At 54.0% G+C, this 16,369-nt stretch overlaps 7 protein-coding genes across 7 annotated transcripts; 2 read left to right on the top strand and 5 right to left on the bottom strand.

The window, feature by feature from the left end:
* Positions 1-47: 47 nt before the first annotated feature.
* MYCGRDRAFT_66746 (uncharacterized protein) lies at positions 48-881 on the top strand (the record flags this gene model as incomplete). The annotated part of the gene is made up of 3 exons (XM_003857114.1): positions 48-174; positions 282-459; positions 584-881. The coding sequence occupies 3 exons, from the start codon at positions 154-156 to the stop codon at positions 655-657; spliced, it is 273 nt and encodes a 90-aa protein (XP_003857162.1).
* A 1,068-nt stretch (positions 882-1,949) lies between these two features.
* On the bottom strand, positions 1,950-2,643 carry MYCGRDRAFT_102703 (uncharacterized protein; the record flags this gene model as incomplete). The annotated part of the gene is made up of 1 exon (XM_003856456.1): positions 1,950-2,643. The coding sequence occupies one exon, from the start codon at positions 2,634-2,636 to the stop codon at positions 2,004-2,006; it is 633 nt and encodes a 210-aa protein (XP_003856504.1).
* Positions 2,634-5,093, bottom strand: MYCGRDRAFT_53684 (uncharacterized protein; the record flags this gene model as incomplete). The annotated part of the gene is made up of 2 exons (XM_003856455.1): positions 2,634-4,636; positions 4,679-5,093. Coding segments are annotated over 2 exons (2,412 nt in total), but the record flags the coding sequence as incomplete, so codon positions are not given.
* A 1,883-nt stretch (positions 5,094-6,976) lies between these two features.
* On the top strand, positions 6,977-9,758 carry MYCGRDRAFT_89755 (uncharacterized protein; the record flags this gene model as incomplete). The annotated part of the gene is made up of 2 exons (XM_003857115.1): positions 6,977-7,337; positions 7,387-9,758. The coding sequence occupies 2 exons, from the start codon at positions 6,977-6,979 to the stop codon at positions 9,756-9,758; spliced, it is 2,733 nt and encodes a 910-aa protein (XP_003857163.1).
* A 766-nt stretch (positions 9,759-10,524) lies between these two features.
* On the bottom strand, positions 10,525-11,483 carry MYCGRDRAFT_66739 (uncharacterized protein; the record flags this gene model as incomplete). The annotated part of the gene is made up of 3 exons (XM_003856454.1): positions 10,525-10,582; positions 10,712-11,322; positions 11,396-11,483. The coding sequence occupies 3 exons, from the start codon at positions 11,417-11,419 to the stop codon at positions 10,525-10,527; spliced, it is 693 nt and encodes a 230-aa protein (XP_003856502.1).
* A 352-nt stretch (positions 11,484-11,835) lies between these two features.
* Positions 11,836-14,585, bottom strand: MYCGRDRAFT_107448 (uncharacterized protein; the record flags this gene model as incomplete). Its single annotated transcript, XM_003856453.1, has 5 exons — positions 11,836-12,421; positions 12,516-13,073; positions 13,129-13,398; positions 13,458-14,029; positions 14,084-14,585. The coding sequence occupies 5 exons, from the start codon at positions 14,123-14,125 to the stop codon at positions 11,836-11,838; spliced, it is 2,028 nt and encodes a 675-aa protein (XP_003856501.1).
* Positions 14,586-15,245: 660 nt separating this feature from the next.
* MYCGRDRAFT_89752 (uncharacterized protein) lies at positions 15,246-15,874 on the bottom strand (the record flags this gene model as incomplete). Its single annotated transcript, XM_003856452.1, has 2 exons — positions 15,246-15,530; positions 15,590-15,874. The coding sequence occupies 2 exons, from the start codon at positions 15,872-15,874 to the stop codon at positions 15,246-15,248; spliced, it is 570 nt and encodes a 189-aa protein (XP_003856500.1).
* Between the last annotated feature and the right edge of the window lie 495 nt (positions 15,875-16,369).

The following is a 16,369-nucleotide window of genomic DNA, read 5'->3' as shown; positions in this document are numbered from 1 at the left end:
CTCCAAAGCTTCAACGACTTCCAGCCTCCGACACCAGTGAACACGACAACCCGGCACCACTGCGCACCTCCGGACAATCACGACTCCGCAGTCAGTCTTCAACAAGTATTCGCTCACCACATCGCCGTCTTCTCCCTTCCAGCATCCTCCGCCATGTCCGCAACGGGGACGAATGTGAGCTTCCTCCTCCCCCGACATCTCCCGCGCGCAGCAACTGTCAGCCATTGAAAGGCATTGGCGAGCGGAGGTCAAGAGCATCGACTAATAGGATCATCGCGCAGGTCCTCCGATGGGGAGCCCTCGTCTTCGGTGTCTTCTACGGTTTCACACACCAGCAGGCCATCTTCGCAAAGGATAAAGCCGCGGAACACAAGCACGAATACGACCGAAAGCAGAAGCTCATAGATGAGGCCAAGGCCAAGTTCGCCGAGAAGAACTCGCCCAAGTCGGGCGATGGTGGTGAGTCTTTGTGAAGGTGGATGCAGTGCATTGCGAGGATTTGAAGAAGGAATTCACCAGGAGAGAGAGGTTGAGCCCTGCCTGGACTTGCGGACAGAATGCTGACACTTTTCCTTCTCCACAGTAATAACGAACCCAGACGACCCGAAATTCGACCTCGAGAAGTACCTCCTCAAGGTGGCCAAGGAGAACCCGTAAGAGGCTTGCCGAGGGCAGATGTTGGACACATGTGATGACACGGGAAAGAGGCGGTGAGAGGGATAGCACAGAGACATGGCGGGTGTCAATACCCGACGTGAAGGATTGGAATATGCTTGTTCCATCTTGCCTTGCTCTGACACGGAAGAACGCAACAACTAGACGAAAGGAAAAGCATGCACTTCGAAGCCTCGCGATCCGGAAAGAGAGCAATCGCACTCTCGTCTTCTTCGTGCAGGTAGCATTCTGTATATACCTATCCTGTACAACAACAGACCATTCCTGCGCTCATCCGGACGACCATTGGACTTTGAGGGCAAGCATCATCAGAGCGTAGTCACGTGACCGTGCAAAACGGCCGCTTGGCAGAAACTAAGATCGAGGTCAGATCCGAGAGTCGGGTTTGACCAGGTTGAAGAATGTGAGTCTATTGGACAAGTGCTGGTGAGAGGCAGGAAACAGTCATGGACCTATCACCAGTACTGTCCTATACGAATGCCTCATCGATCACATTTAGCTGGCGACCGAGGCGATCCAAATGCTCCATGCTTGATCCTCAATCTCCTCAGCACTGTATCAGCAGCAGAACATCCACCACCTCTACCATCTCTATGCTATAGACGGGAGATCTCACACGAAGAGCGCCGGCAGAGTAAGGATCTGCTGCTGTCAGCCTTGATCTAATTAGACCTTTGCCACGTTGTCGACACAAGACGCAGTGACCAAAGTCGGTCTCTGCGCGCTCTCTCGCCCGCCGGAACCGATCGTGGCACTTCTTTCTCTTGCCCCAGTCCTGAAATGCCGAAGCAGACGGCCTATCGCCCTACGCGAACGCCATCGTACGCCGCCACCCCGCTCATTTATACATCCATACAACAACGAGGCCGGCGATCTACTCGCACACTGCACATGTTGACGAATACCTTCGTACCGCCATGCCGCTCTTGCCTACACAACACGACACCGGCAATGCACCGACAACTGCGCAACTTCGATTCTGACCACCACCGCTATCCCGCCAATTCGCTTTCAGAGGGTTGACCGTCACCGTGGAAGATGACTCTGGAAATCAGGGGTTTTCAGAGCAAGGAACCAAGGAGCCAACCGGCCAATTCGGAGATCTCATCGACCATGACTACTGTCTTCACCCTTCGGCTCGCAGCGATCGAGACCTCTCAATTGATAGACAGTCAAGATATATGCATACCCGTTCATGACTTGGGTGCTCCCCATAGATAGGTCTGCGCAGTAGGATGAATCAAGTCTGGCGCGATGAGTCAGACATTCCCATAGTCGGTCATCTTTTACATTCTCTTCGCATCGCCTTCGGCACAGTAGCAATTCGACTATTCCTCTCCAGCACTCCCCTCGGCAACGCCCTCTCGAATCGTCTTCTCGTCCGTTCCACTCCTCGCCAGACTCCCCGTACTCTGCGCCAACGCCTCATCGTCCGTCGCCCGTACTATGGACGACTTTCTCCTCCTCCCACCACTACTGCTCATGATACCAGGAAACAGCCGCGGCTCATGACCGTGAATGAGACCGCTGCTGAATTCTGAATTCTGCATGTCTGGAAAGGCCGTGCTGTGAGAGGCATCATAGGCAGTGGGCGAGGTGACGAGATTGTTAGGCGTGCGGGCGTCGCGGAGGGTGGTGACTCGTGCGAGGGGCTGCGGTGTTCCGTCTTGCTGGGCTGATGCGAGGTCCACTTGTGAGGCGGAGTTGGGCATGCGTGCAGCTTGTGCGTTGGGTCGGTAGGCATGTGGTTGAGGGATTGAGCCGGGGTTGATGTGTTCACCGGTGCCAGTGCGGAGAATCGGGTTCTCTATGTTCGCGAGAGGGTTGGATACAGACGGGTTAGTCTTCAAACTGGCGGTCGGACTGGGCGGGACGGCTTGGGTCGTGTTATGAGGCCCAGGCGCAAGGTTGAAGCTACTCAAACGATCTGAGTTGGCGACGCTCGTGTAGCGATCGATCATGGCAAGTTCCTGCAGCCAGGTTTCGTGACGGAAGGCCTCGCGGATGTTTGGTACATTGACCTTTGCCATGTCGTTGCCTGCCGGGCCGGGATGGTGATAGTTGTTACCCAGCCATCTTTGCTTCATGACATGCTCGAAGCCAGATTGAATGACGGAGTGTTTGGCCAGTTCGCACATGTCGACTGCCGACAGCTTGTAAATCTGGGCTGCCACGGCATACTCTTCGATCAAGGGCTCTTTGGTGAATGCGAATTGCAGAGGATCGTCGGTGGACAAGCTGACGTTGAGGCCGCGGCGGAAGTATTGCAGGAACGGATTGCGTTCGTAGGCAAGGAAGAGAGCGTTGTTGCTCAAAGGACTCATGGCCACACCGATTTGTTCCAGGTAAAAGATGTACTGTAGCAATGGTACCTTTCGTAAGAGCAGACCGTGGCTGATACTATGACAGCACAACACCGCAGCAGCCAAATGATCAGTGTCACCCGCTTCACCGCAGTGTGGACGCAGGACGAAAGTATTGAACGCCCGCTGCTTGCGCCACACGTTGAGCGAAGCAATGTTAGCGAACAGGTAGTAGATCCAGTAGCTGTAGGGTGGATTCTGCTTAGTGTCCCAGTCTTTGGGCAAAGGGAACTTGCGGTAAATACGACGCTCGCTCTTGCTTTCATCGTCGACCGAGTCAAAGCCAATGACTCTTTGCAAAAATACGTGCAACTTCGGGTGGCTGCTCGGGTCTTGAGTGACTTCAAAAAGCGGCTGGAAGACGTTCTTCACAACCTCCTCGTATGTCTCCATCAGACCCGAAGCTTTGTACACATCGTAGAGTCGGGGTACTTGAATCAACCACCGTACGTTCGGGGAGAAGAGCTTATTGTCCACGACCCACGCGGCCAACTTGTCCCATTCATCCAGACTGCGTCCGTAGATGCTGATGCGCCATTCGACCATTTGATACTTGCTGCTCTCCAAATCGGACATGACCTCTTTCGTGATCTCAGCCAGGTATCTTCCTTGAATGTTGTTGTCGGTCTTCAGGAAGATCGTCCTCAGTCTGCTCTCTCCGACTGGGTTGTATTTGAGATTGAACTTGTCGAAACGATGGAAAGAATCTGTGTGTGCGTGCATGTCAAGGGTATCGATACTGAGATCGTACGCCGTGAGGTTGATACTTTCGAATACCTCCTTGAGGGTCAAGTTCTTGCCGTCTCTGAAGAGTACCACCTCGTCCGGTGACTTCTTCATCTTACTCTTGATGAAGCGCAGCAAATGCTTCTGGTTCATACACGCGGAGTGATGTACGTGAGTATCGACCTTTCGCACGTTGTAGAAATCACGATGAGGTACAGCCTTTGTATCGGCGATCTCCTGGTACTCATTCAGGAGAACGTACAAGTTGAACTTGCCCTCCAGGTACTGCAGTCGGCGGTATGCAAAAGATTTACTCGGCCCGTCCGAGCTAATTCCGAGGATAGCGTCCAAGTCCATGTAGTACTCTCTGATATCGGGAATGTGCAAGATCGGCTCACCAAGCTCCGCCGATTTTGATGTCTCGTACACTTGATACACTCCACCTTTTTCCAGTCTGAAGGTCATTTCGCCCTTGTCCGGGACAGGCAGACACTCCTCGAAGTCAAAGTCCTCTCCAATGTCCTGTCCCATTTTGCGTGCAGGCTTCTTCGGCAGTGTCTGCGATGTGCTGGGCGTCTTCTCGTTGCCATCTTCGTCCAACTCGGTCTGCCGCTTCTTGTTCTCGTACCACACTGGATTCGGAGGCGGAGGATATATGTTCCATTCAGGCTCGTCGCGAGGATTGTCTGCCGGACCTTGAAGTGACAGTCGCATATACTTGTGTCTCAGGTCGAGGATCTTTTGAATATTCGAATAAATCGCATGCAGTTCGGTTGTCACACCCGGGTCATTTTTCGAATCTATGCCGACGCCTGCACCCGCTCCGTGGATACCCTCTTGTTCCAGGAGCGGCTTAGACTCGTGCGGAAGGCCTGGATGCTGAATATGAGCTCTGATCTCCTTGTCGGCTGCACTTTCAGTATCGTCCTCCGCAGCAGCAGCGGTAGAATTGATGCCATTGAGGCCTTCGAAGCGACCAATACTTGGGGATTGAATGGTGGAGCTATTCGGATGCTTGTTTGGATCGCTGAGACCGACTGGTAGAGCTGACTTGTATCCTGGTTCTTTGAAACTCATTGTACTATGCTTACTACGCAAACTCGCAGTTCGCCCAAAGCCATTCGTATCAGCACCTACTTGTGGAGTGTGGGTCCTCGCTCTTAGCACTGGACTCGTAGCCATCGGGCTTGCGGTCAAGCTCTGCTCGTCAAGAGTGTTCTGACGCTGTTGCTGGAAAAACTGTTTCGCCTCTACGTGCGACATTTGCTTCTCAAGGGTGTAATTGTAATGTGTTGTTCGACGCTGTTTGTCTCGCGGCAGCATTCCCTGTGGCTCCGAATCCTCCGTCTCAGGCAAATCAATTGCTTCCTTGCTGCTCTCCAGATCTTTGGAAGCTCTTCTCATGAGGCCAGTGGTTTCGTGCGTGGATTCGCGGGCGTCGACATCGCTGTCTTCGGCGTTGGACGAGTCCGGTGCGTTGTCGAGGTCACTATCGTCGGTGTCTGCATCGTGCACCATGTGGTGCTGCAGCGCGCTCCGCTGCATTGTGCTTGTGTGCGTGGTACTTTGGATGGCAGCTGCTGTGTTACAGGTGTATGCAGTAATCTAGGATAGTGGTCGGACTGCAAGAGAAAAAGCGGTGGCATCGGAGGCCGCCGTGAAGCTGTCCAACTTGTGCCCGTCCCGTGGTTGTCTCAAGAAGGGTCCACGCGTAGAACTACCGTGGGACTCGCGAATGCTGCTGGGTGAACTGCGTTGGATCTCCACGCGTCGTTCGATTGTTTGCTACACGTCTCGAGTAACGCCTGAGAGAGCATTCTGTGACGGTTCAACAAGATGATCGAGAGGTCAGCGATCATGTCGATCGCAGTTCACATTGTCCCGCCGTGGCCTGATTACTAAGGCGAAGTGAGCTTCGGGCCCCATTGGATGGATGGCGCTATCCAGTTTCACTTTCACTCTCACCTCGACCTCACCTCAACTTCATGCGGGATTCTACCACTGTTGTTCCTCTTTGACTTTGCCCCACTACGCTGCAATATATCGAGTTCGACTCAAGACATCATGAAAACGTTCCTCGGCAGCATGCCTGCGTCAAATCTGCTGGAATCATGCTGAGCCACCCATCCTGCCTTCCTGCTTCGAAGATTGTTAAGATGCTTCGGCCTTCAGTGCTATTCAATGCTGCCTACCGCAGATCCGGAGAGGTGGTCCATCCACAATCAGGGTCATGCGCAGATTTCCAATCACTGACCCAGATTGAGTTGATCGCAACCAAGGACTTGTCGCTGTGGAGCCCGTTCCCGTGCCTTTTCTCCCTCCCGTCATAGCTGGCCAGGAAACTGTGCTGCCATTTGAGCAAGTCCGGCTACCCCTCATTCACCTTTATAAAGTCCAAAGTTCTCCTCGCTACATCCATTCATACCCAATCAAATGCGTGTCTGCTTGGTGGGGTGGTTCTCCCATACTCCGTTTGCACATCGCTTTCATCCTTAATTGGAAAGGAGGACCGCTCGTTCGACTCGAGGGGCAGATAAGGCGGATAACGTACCGCCCGGTATTCAACATCTTTTTTTATTCACTCGGCAATGTTGGATAACTTTGGGTGGTCGGTTATATCCTCAAGAGTTCGAGACTCATTTTCTTTTTGCCATTTGGGCGCTTTTCCACACATCGAGCTTAGCGGATTTCTGCGCAACTCTCCTTAGTGCAAGAATGATGAGTTCTGTCGACACCAGGCGCAAATCGATTCGAAGTACCCTGGAGAAAAAACAGTGAAGCCATACCAAGGCGCTGAAGCGAAAGCGCGAGGACAACACCGACTATGTCTACAGCGGACGATTGGCACCAAAAACGCAAGCGAGCAATGCCCTGGAAGCAAACGATCTGAGCTTCCACGAGGATCTACTGTGGAGAGGCAACATTTACCTGCTTTCACGTGGTACACTATCCTTCCTCTTTCTACAATCGTGTTATGTGCCTCTCCTTCCAAAAGAATCTTTCCTCGTCTGTTCTATTCGAAAGCAAGCCGAACGGCTGATCTTCGGCTCCTTCACGTGATGTTTTCGCGGCGCCCTTCCAAATATCGCCCTTGGTCAAATTCACGCGACAACCATGCGCGCCTTGGACTGTACTGAAGTATCGCTTACTGTGCGAGAGTCATGGGCAGATTTCATCGCTTCGAATAGATAAGATCGCACCGATCCGCCAGCATGCCCACCCTCAAGCAGATCACGACTAGCATCGAGCTCGGCTCGGGCGACACGCGCCTCAAGGAGTACGATCATCGCTTCACTGACGGCGCCGTCGAGTGCTTCATCCTCGCGCCGGAGACGGACATTCCTTTCCACGTGCGCATCACCACCAGCGGATACATTGCGCCAGGTCTTGCGGCGTACGTCTTCATCGATGGTGAATACCAATGCAATCGAAATCGACTTTGCCTTGAAGTGCCAGGGGATGGAGTGGATCCCGTGGAGTACGAGATCGATCTCAAACTCCGCCAGAAAGAGGAGAAGACGTCGGATGGTTGCTTCGTGGCGCGAGATTGGTTCTTCACGCCGCTGAAGACTGGTGAGTCCAGAACTTCTCTGCCTTTCTGCAGCACACTGACTTTGTGTAGGTATCGCCGATAGCGAGCCGAACGCATCCCGGAACTGGTCGAAGAATGTAGGCACCATCGAAGTGATTGTCCTGCGCTGCAAGCAAGGCGGTGAGAAGGAGACAGGCATCGACCCGGCGGAGACTGTAATCGCTACAGTACCGTCAGCAGGAAGAGACATACTTCGAGCGATCAACAAAAGCTCAGCACCACCCAAGCAACCGACGTCCAAGGATAAGGAGCAATCGAAGGACTCCAAACCGAAGGCATCCTCAAAAGCACCATCCAAGGCGCCCTCCAAAAAGGGCTCAGTGGTCATGAGTGATGTTGGCTTCGGCGGCATGATGGGACTATTTGACGGCGCAGGCGACGAGCCCGGATATTACAAAAAGTATCGACCAAGGAACATGGTCGGGCAACCCTACCTTCCAGGCCATCGCTTCGACGACACAACTGGACGCTATCGTTACTACGAAGAGGAGGATCCGTTTGTCAGGGGTGATTCTCGTGCGCGACACGAGCAGGAGCAACGAGCTCCGGATCATCGATATGAGCCATACACATACACTGTGGGAGGCGGATTTGACGACAACGACAGAACGCCGTCAACTCGCAGCGGCCCGAAACGAGTTGTACCACGGACGTCCCCATCTCCTGTCATAGACGAAAGCAAGCGTAGACGAGGACGAGGTGTAGTGTTCGACATTCCGACTCGAAGCTCGTCACATCATAACATCACCCGCCGTGCGCAATCTCCTGACAAACCCAGAGGACGTTCACGCCAACCACACCGCAGCTCCGTCTTCATCGACGAAGCGAGTGATCACATGCAAGTCCTGCAACGCATTGCATTCGAAGAAGCAGAAAAGTACGACGCACTGTGGGAGGACATCGACACTTTCAAAACGCGCGAGGATGCTCACAAAGGCATGATGACGACGCTGAGGCGCAAGTACGATGAGATCCAAGCGGTTCTGGATGAGCTTCGTGATCTCAACGCTTCCATCTCTGCTTGTATGGAGGACATGAATCGCATGGAGTGGAAGCAGACTTACGATACGCTATTTGATAAGGGTCTTGTGCCATCGCCCAGGATCGCTCTGCGTCATCCCGATGGAGAGAAAGCCGATGCAGAGAAGGATGATAAGGAGAAGAAGAGCGATGGTTGGGAGCAGGTGGGTGATGGTGCAGTGGGTGACAAGGACAAGCCGGCAGATAACAATGGCTGGGACAGCAGCAGCCACCAGAACGATTCGGCTGAGAAAGCCAATGATGGATGGAACCAAGACGAAAACAAGTCCAACAAGTCCAACAAGTCCAACAATAATGCTGACTGGGGCGGTGGTGATCAAAAGTCGAACGGATCGAAGAAGTCAAACAGTGGTGGTTGGGGTGATGAGAAGAAGGACGAGCAACAGAACGGTGGCAATGATGGTTGGGACAAAGATAATGATGACGCCGGTAATAACGGAGGCAATGCTTGGGGTGATGCGCCCGCCGACAACGCAGCAGAAAACAACGACGAATGGGGCGAGAAGAAGAGCGACAAGCCCAAGTCAGGCAGCAAAGCCGCCTCCAACCACCGACCCTCCAAATCCACCACCGGTCGTAGCACCACCTCGACCTCCTCCACCGTCCAACCCCACGCCGAAATCAAACCCTACTGGAAATCCTGGGCCACCAAACCCGCAGCCGCATCCAAACTCCGCCTCCCCTTCCGCGATCCCTACAAGTATCCCGCGCCGCCCACGCCGGCCGTGCCCGCCTCCAAAGCAAAGGACATCAAGTACGGTGTGCAAGCGGGTCGTGGAGCGGACTACGCACACAAGCACTATCGCCCAGAATATCTCGACTCGATGGAGAAGCCGTACGCGGTGTTCACGTTCAAGTATCGGAGTCGAGAGGCGTTGGAGAAGATTGTCGGAAAGGGAAAAGTGAGGGAGGGAGGGATTGGGGAGGCGGAGAAGGTGGCGGAGAAGGAGAGGTTGATGAGGACGCCGAAGGATGAGTTGGTGGCGGAGTTGTTGAGGAAGAGAGGCGTGCCGGAGAAAAAGGCGCTCTCGAGAGTGGCGGCTTCGAAGGTTAGTGCTGCAGATGAGGTGAGGGCTACGAGGGAGGGAGTGGCGAAGGCGAGGTCGAAGGCTGGGTCGAAGAAGGGTGACGGTGACGGATGGGGAACGCCAGCGAAAGCTGATGATCCATGGGCACCGGAAAGTGATGGCGGGAAGTCAAATGCGAGCTGGAGCAAGCCAGTCGAACCGAAGGACTCGGTGAGCCAGGCGGATTGGGGTAAGGCGAAGAGTAAAACACCGAGTAAGGCGGGGACTGTGGAGCATTGGAATGCTGACGATGGAGGTCTGGAGACGACCGGAAAAGGCAACGCCGGGTGGTGAGGTAGAGGTGAGGCAAAGGCCGGAGAAAGAAAGCACTGGTTACGTTCCTGGACGTGTTGGGGATGATGATACCACAGGATAAGGACTAGCGCCGTACTTGAGGCGAGTGCAGCCCTTTGGGAGGCTGCCGTTCATGCGGATCGTTGCGAAGTCGTCCAGCTCGCCTGTCGACCACAGGCGTTCCACATCGCGCATGACTACAAAGGTCTAAGTAGACGTGACGATTGACATCGCTGAGACCCCGAGATACAGCCGTCTTTCGAATCGAGGTTTCATGGTAGATCTACAAGATCTATGCAAACGACTGGTGAACCGATCGCCTCTCGTCACGCTGCTAGAGCGTGTAGGCCTGTAATTTGCGGTGCCTTCAAGTACTCCCATAACGCCGCAATACGCCTCTTCTTCCTCTATCGTCGCCTCGCTGCCGACCTCTGTTTCTAAACCGCCTTTCCGGGCATGCCTGGCAGAGCTGGTTGAGCGACTTGGTAGAAGAAGGAATGGGTATCGTGCCAGTACTCGGAGTTGGCGAAGCTGTGACGAGCAAGGTCAGCCAAAGGGCTCTCATGCAGTCTTCGATTTCCTCCTCTTGGTTGACAGCTCGTTCTGTGTTTCCGAGAGCAAGATGCAAGTATGTACAATTGTCCCTCGCTAGATCCAGAATGAACGCCCTCGCTATGTGCAGATGGTAGATACAGAAGATGCATCGTGTGGAAAGGCCGTAAGAGAATCGTGTCGTGTTGTTCTCGGACTGGGACTGTTTCCCTCCTCATTTATTGTGCAGCAAGAAGTTGCGGGAGCTGTCCCATTTTTCCGAATTCGCGTATCTACGGTGGGGGAACGAATCCGTCAGCCCTGTGTCAGTAGCATGGGGAGGGGAGGGTGTAGCAAAGCAAAAGCCAAAGCGAAAACGATCAACCCCCAAGTACGTAAAGGAAAGATCGGACAAGACTCACATGTAGTACATGCTGCTCCGCAGACTGTTCTGCAGCGTTTCCGGATAGCTCTCAAACAGCCACATGACGCTCGCCCAACTCAAACTTGCAAATGCCGGCCAGCTGTACTTCCGTATCGTCGCGGCCTGCTCAGGTGTGAGCTTGAAGATGCCGATCCCGCCGCGTCCGCCGTAGTGGCTGCCGACCAGGCTGTTATCCCCGGGTGGTTGGACCGCCAGCTTCGCCAACGCCAGCACCACACGCGCGAACACGTAGATGACGATCTGCTGGTTGACGCTGTTGGCGGATTGACCAAACACCCAGTATCCACCGAACAGGCCGGCGAGGAAATGGTGCGCGCCGACTTCCTTGCCGCCGTTGGTCTTACGTAGGGCGAGCATACTGCCTTTGTAGAGGAAAGCGAAGCGTGCGAGATTGCTGGCGTGTTGTCGGGTCGCATTGAAGACGAGGCGGGCTTTTTCTCGCAAGGTGCCGGAGCGGAAGAGGAAGATCATGACGAGAGCGTGAGGGAAGCGGACTTTGGTGCCGTAGACTGCGCCATTGCGGATGGCTTTGACGAGGACGAGCGGGTCGTGGTAGCGAGGGTCGAGGATGATCTTCTCAAAGGCGTCCTGTGGGCGGAGGAGTGGTCAGTACATGTTGCTCTCTCTCTAGTCGCGTGCTGTGTGGAGGGTGGATGCATACCTGCAAGCTCTTGAGGGAGGACATGGTGGTGGAGGGTGCTATCGGATCCGCGTGAGCATCGGGGTGCTGTGGTGAGATTGATTGAGAAGTATGGTAGAGAGCAATAGTACGTTAGTGGTAGATTGAAGTGAAGGCCTACAATAGTCCAGCTTCATGTGAAAGACGAGTCGAGCTTGTGATGCTCGTTCCCTTGCTTCCTCGACGTTCGGCCTCGGTTGACATCACCCTTCCTTCGGTAAAGCTTTCATGTGCTGCCGGCTGGGGTAAAGTCTTCGTAATCGCGCCTCAGGCAGCACAATTGCAGTAGCAGCAGATAAGAGCAAGTACCTACGAAGAGTATACTGTATTATTACCTTACATCGACCATGTTATACTGATAGTATATACCGCCGTACGCTTCATCAATCGTGACCTCGTTCAGAGCCTCCACGCTTTCAAGCCTACTCTTCCATCATACCCCTTATACCAAACTCCGACAAATCAGGACTCCACTCCTCCAACTCACTCTCCGCCTCCACCACCTCCCCACCCTTCTTCCTTCCCATCGCCACCTCCCGCCTCTCCTCCGCCTCCACAATGTACTTCTTCTTCCGATTCTCCACCACACAAACCCACTCGTCAATACTCAACCTCTCCTTATCAAAGTGATCTCCCACATGCCTCAATCTCGCCGCCCACGCACTCTCCTCTCCCTCCCTCTGCATCACCACCGCACAACAAAATCCACACCAAAACTGCCCTTTGCCTTCCTCTCCCAACTTGCCCTCTTCGACTGCTCGCTCCACTTCCACTTCATCCTCCATCCCATGCTCCAGTCCGCGGAGATGGTCTCTCAACGACTCCTCCCTCTGAAACGGACGCCGAACACAAACACTTCCGTTCATCTTCCGCCGTCCGCACCGCCACATGGTCGCCATGTAGTGGTTGCTATTCTCGTGTCGCTTCCAGTCTCCTCGCGAGCCGGATTTCTGCGAGCAGCGGGGGAATGTGCAGCCGTAGGGTTTCGTGTGGCGTTTGAGGTGTTTTCTAGAGGGGCAGAGCAGAGGCGTGTCAGCTGGTGTTGTGTGTTTGGTGATTGCGTGCTGCAGGGCATGGAGGGTGGTGGGTGATGGTGGCGTACGTTAGGTCGCAGGGGCGGGACCAGCTTGTTGTGCAGTTGGGGTAGGGACAGGTGCGTGGGCCAGTTGTAGTGGTGGAAGAGGAGGTTGGTTGTTGTACGCTGAAGGGCGGCGGTGCTGGTCGTTGTTGTTGATTGAAGGTGGAGAAGGATCTTTGTGTTATTGAAGATGAGACGGCGAGGTCGTGATTGGGACTGTGGTTGTATGCGAGGTTGTCGGCTGCTGTGGAGAGGATGGAAAGACCGCTCATGTCGTTGTCATCGAGGAAAGCATTGTTGTAGGGAAGCATGAGATTTGCTGTATGGCCATGCATGCCGACCAGCGTTTGTTCCGTGCTCGCCATGGAAACTGCAGAGTCCGGACCGAAGATGGCGCCAGACTCGCCTGACATTGATCCGTGTCGTGATAGAGTGGGCAAATCCATATGGTTTGTCGGTTGATAGCCATGGCTTTCGTTGGCATCGGCTTCAGACTGGTAGACAGAGTGCAACCCACTTCTTACGGATTGTACGTCCGTCACGACCGTGCGAGTGTCGTCGGGTCTCATGCTGTGTCTTGACCTGTTGATCGTTAGCCCACCTGCCATCTCGACTTCGTCGTGAGCTTTGTACGCACCTTTCCATCAGCTCCACATCATTATGCTTCGGATGTTTCCTTTTGATGTGCGCCTTGAAATTATCTCTCCTCGGCCAAAACTTGTGAGGAGTGTTGCCGTCTTGCGGACATGCAGCACAGATGTAGCCAGCCGTGGCGCCAACTGTGGGGAGCAAATTGTGCACGCTTTTCCTATGCCGTTGTAAGTCGTTCTCGGTCGCGAAGCCGTCTTTGCGGGTACAATTTGGCTCCAAACAGCGATAGGGTCGGCTGTGCGTCAATGAGTGCTTCCTGGGAGTAGTCAGTATAGCTAACAAGGACCGACGGGATCCATCTTTTGCATTACCTACTTCGAGTCTGATTGATTCTTGGGTGAGCGTCCACAGGCTTGACAAGGAGCCAGTGTGCGTCTGATTCTCCTCTCTCTGGGAAGCCTCGAATATCCATCCGACACCACACTCTTTCGATCAGCTGCGACCTTGCCAGAGTGTGAAGATGGAAAGTATCCATAGTCTTGCTCGAGCTCTGGACGATTGGTGTTGTACTCCTGCATGCCCATAGTACCCAATTGCTCATAGTAGCCCGAGTCGGCGGCGTCGGAAGTTCTGTCTTGCTTCAGCGCTGGCTCTGACCGGACGTAAGAACTTCGGCCGAGGGTGGGTTGGAGATTTTGTTGCATTCCGCTGCGCTGCGTGCCGCTCCATGGCGTGTTGTGTTCAGGCTTGATCACGTCTTCCAGTCCGACGTTGTGGACTGTATTCTGGGCCAGAGCGTCGAATGAAGAGAGATCTAGGCTGTCTTCCATAGGTGGCCTGGGAAGATTGTACGCCATAGGAGCGGAAGCCCTGTGTGAGGCATGGTATGTCTGCTGCCTCGCGTTGAAGTTGGTATTCTGGTTGACATCGTTGAAGTTGGAGTAGTTCTGTGGAAGATGCGGTCAGAGCTGTTACAAGGTCGACCTTTCGATGGCACTTACATCTGAGTTGAAGTCCCAGTAAGTCTGATTGAACGATTCCATCTTGGTGCTGCACTCAGTCGTCACGAGTGGCCTATCATACGACGCGATGGCTCATCGACGGCAGCGAGGAGCAGGCTGCTAGATGCCTGACATATGAGGCGACTTGTGGACGTCGACTATCGTTCCGCTGCTGGAGACCGATGAAGCCTATGGTGAACGCGAGGCAGGAACAGGTCAGCTATCTTCGACCAAAGAAACATGGATCGTCTCTGCCGAGTCCAATGTAAGCAGCGAAAGTGACGGCGACGGCGAGAACAGACTGGGATGGTGGTGTAGGAAGGTGAGTGAATCGATACATGAAAGAGGTATCGAGATATGGTGCAAGATTGAGAAGAAAGTGAGGCTGCTCACCGTGCCTCCTCAGCGTTGACGCACTGGCATGACCTACTCATGATCGATGCAGTGCGCGACAGTTCGGTGCTGTGAGACGGGAGGCAGCAGTTTGCCTTGTGGTTGGCTTGCATGACAGCTCCTCATTGGCTGCATTGCAGAGGCCGCCCTATGCGGTTCAGATCATGCTGCGCGCTTTTCTTGTAGAATACTTGCTGGGCGGCCTCTGCTTGCCCACTTTTCGCATCACGAAGGATGCATTGCGAGATACTTGAAGCCCGGCTAGCCACTGACAGAGCACGCGCGTGCGCACGAGGCCACACTCCTGGTTGCACCGCCAAAATGCGAGACTTTCCCGACGTGGACGTTCAACAGCTTGGAGCATTGATCTCATGCACACCAATGCATGGACCGCGGTCCGGACCTCCCTCTTGTGATCGTTTCTGGTGAGCACACAGCATTAAAGCCGCAATGCGCTCGATAGTTTGCATGATAAATCTGCTGACTACGCACCTATTCTTCAACCAGCAAACATTGTGTTCGACAGTAAGACCAGAGTCCATGGCGCAAAGTGAGGTTGTGTGCATAGGAATGCGGCTCGATCTCCGCACGCGACTGATCAGTGCGAGTTGAGAAGACTTGGGCCGAAACATGCAGCTTGACAGTCTACAGATCAGTTCGAGGAATCTCTATGCGGTGCATCGTGCCTTTCAGCAACACTGTCGTCAGCCACGGATAACGTTCTGAACTACGACATCCATGCTGTCTTTCCTGGCTCTCCATCGTTGGACTACTTCTTCGCCTTTGCGGCAGCCGGCTTGTCGCTAAAGTCCCAGTTGTTGAGGTAGCCACAGCCGATACAGAGGTAGTTTGCGAATGCCAACCATCCCAGATACGGTGCGAGCGACCAGCCTGCACGCTCGTCAATCTTGGACCAAATTGACGCAAGGTAGCCCACGGTGCCGGTCAAGGTGATGATGTCCACGGTTGCGAGGATGGGCTTCTTGTACGAGAAGAAAAGCGGCATCCAGATGAGGTTCAGGCCTAGTTGAATTGTGTAGATGAGTGCACCGTGCTGTGTCGAGACTTGATCAGTCATCCATATGATCAGTGGGACAAATGTCCTCTTCTTACCTTTGCGAGCACAATCTTATCGGGATCGAAGCTGTTGATGCCGACGCTCCAGGCGCGGTACGCACCGTACCCCATGGCGCCGTAGATGACAGTCCAGGCTGGGCCAAAGACCCATGGAGGTGGTCTCAATGGAGGCTGGCGAAGTGTCGCGTATGTGTCCTGTGTCTGCTTGGGTCGACACGAGTATCCTACGGCAGATCCGGCAACGATGGGCAGAAGGATGGAGGCCGGCGCATTCTCGAAGATGAACGACGGTAGCGTCAGAGACTGCAGCGAGGTGGTCATTGTGGTAATTTATTATGTTCCAGGGCGAGTCAATGGCGGTACGAGTGGTTGATATAGAAGAACAAGCGCTCGGATAGTTCGGATCTGCGAGAGCTCTCCAGCCTCACGTCTCCACAATTTAGAACTACTCCACCGGTCAGCTCCCGTGCTGCCTGGTCCGGTCTGGTCTTCTCCATGTCCATCTCACCACCACCAATCTCACCGACCCTCTTCCTCCTCCTCCACGACAACATCGCTCACGACCTTCTTTTTTCGCGATACGCGCCTCTCCCAACATTGTTCGTATCTCCTCATCACCCATTCTCCTCCTACCAATTGTTCGTACCGACCCCTTCTTGTTCTCCTCTTCCTCCCTCGAGCTGGTCCAGCACCGCTCAGCTCCGAATCCCCCTTCATCATCTTACCATTGCGTTGCCCACACTTGTACCATTCGTTGTACTACACCACACACCGCACACAATCCACTCTTGCGCCGCATCTCCTTCTTCTCTTTGT

This window comes from Zymoseptoria tritici, chromosome 1 (genome assembly GCF_000219625.1).
Source record: "Zymoseptoria tritici IPO323 chromosome 1, whole genome shotgun sequence".
Classification (NCBI taxonomy): Eukaryota; Fungi; Ascomycota; class Dothideomycetes; order Mycosphaerellales; family Mycosphaerellaceae; genus Zymoseptoria; species Zymoseptoria tritici.
Note: the sequence above shows the minus strand (reverse complement) of the source record. Positions and strands in the feature narration are given on the sequence as shown.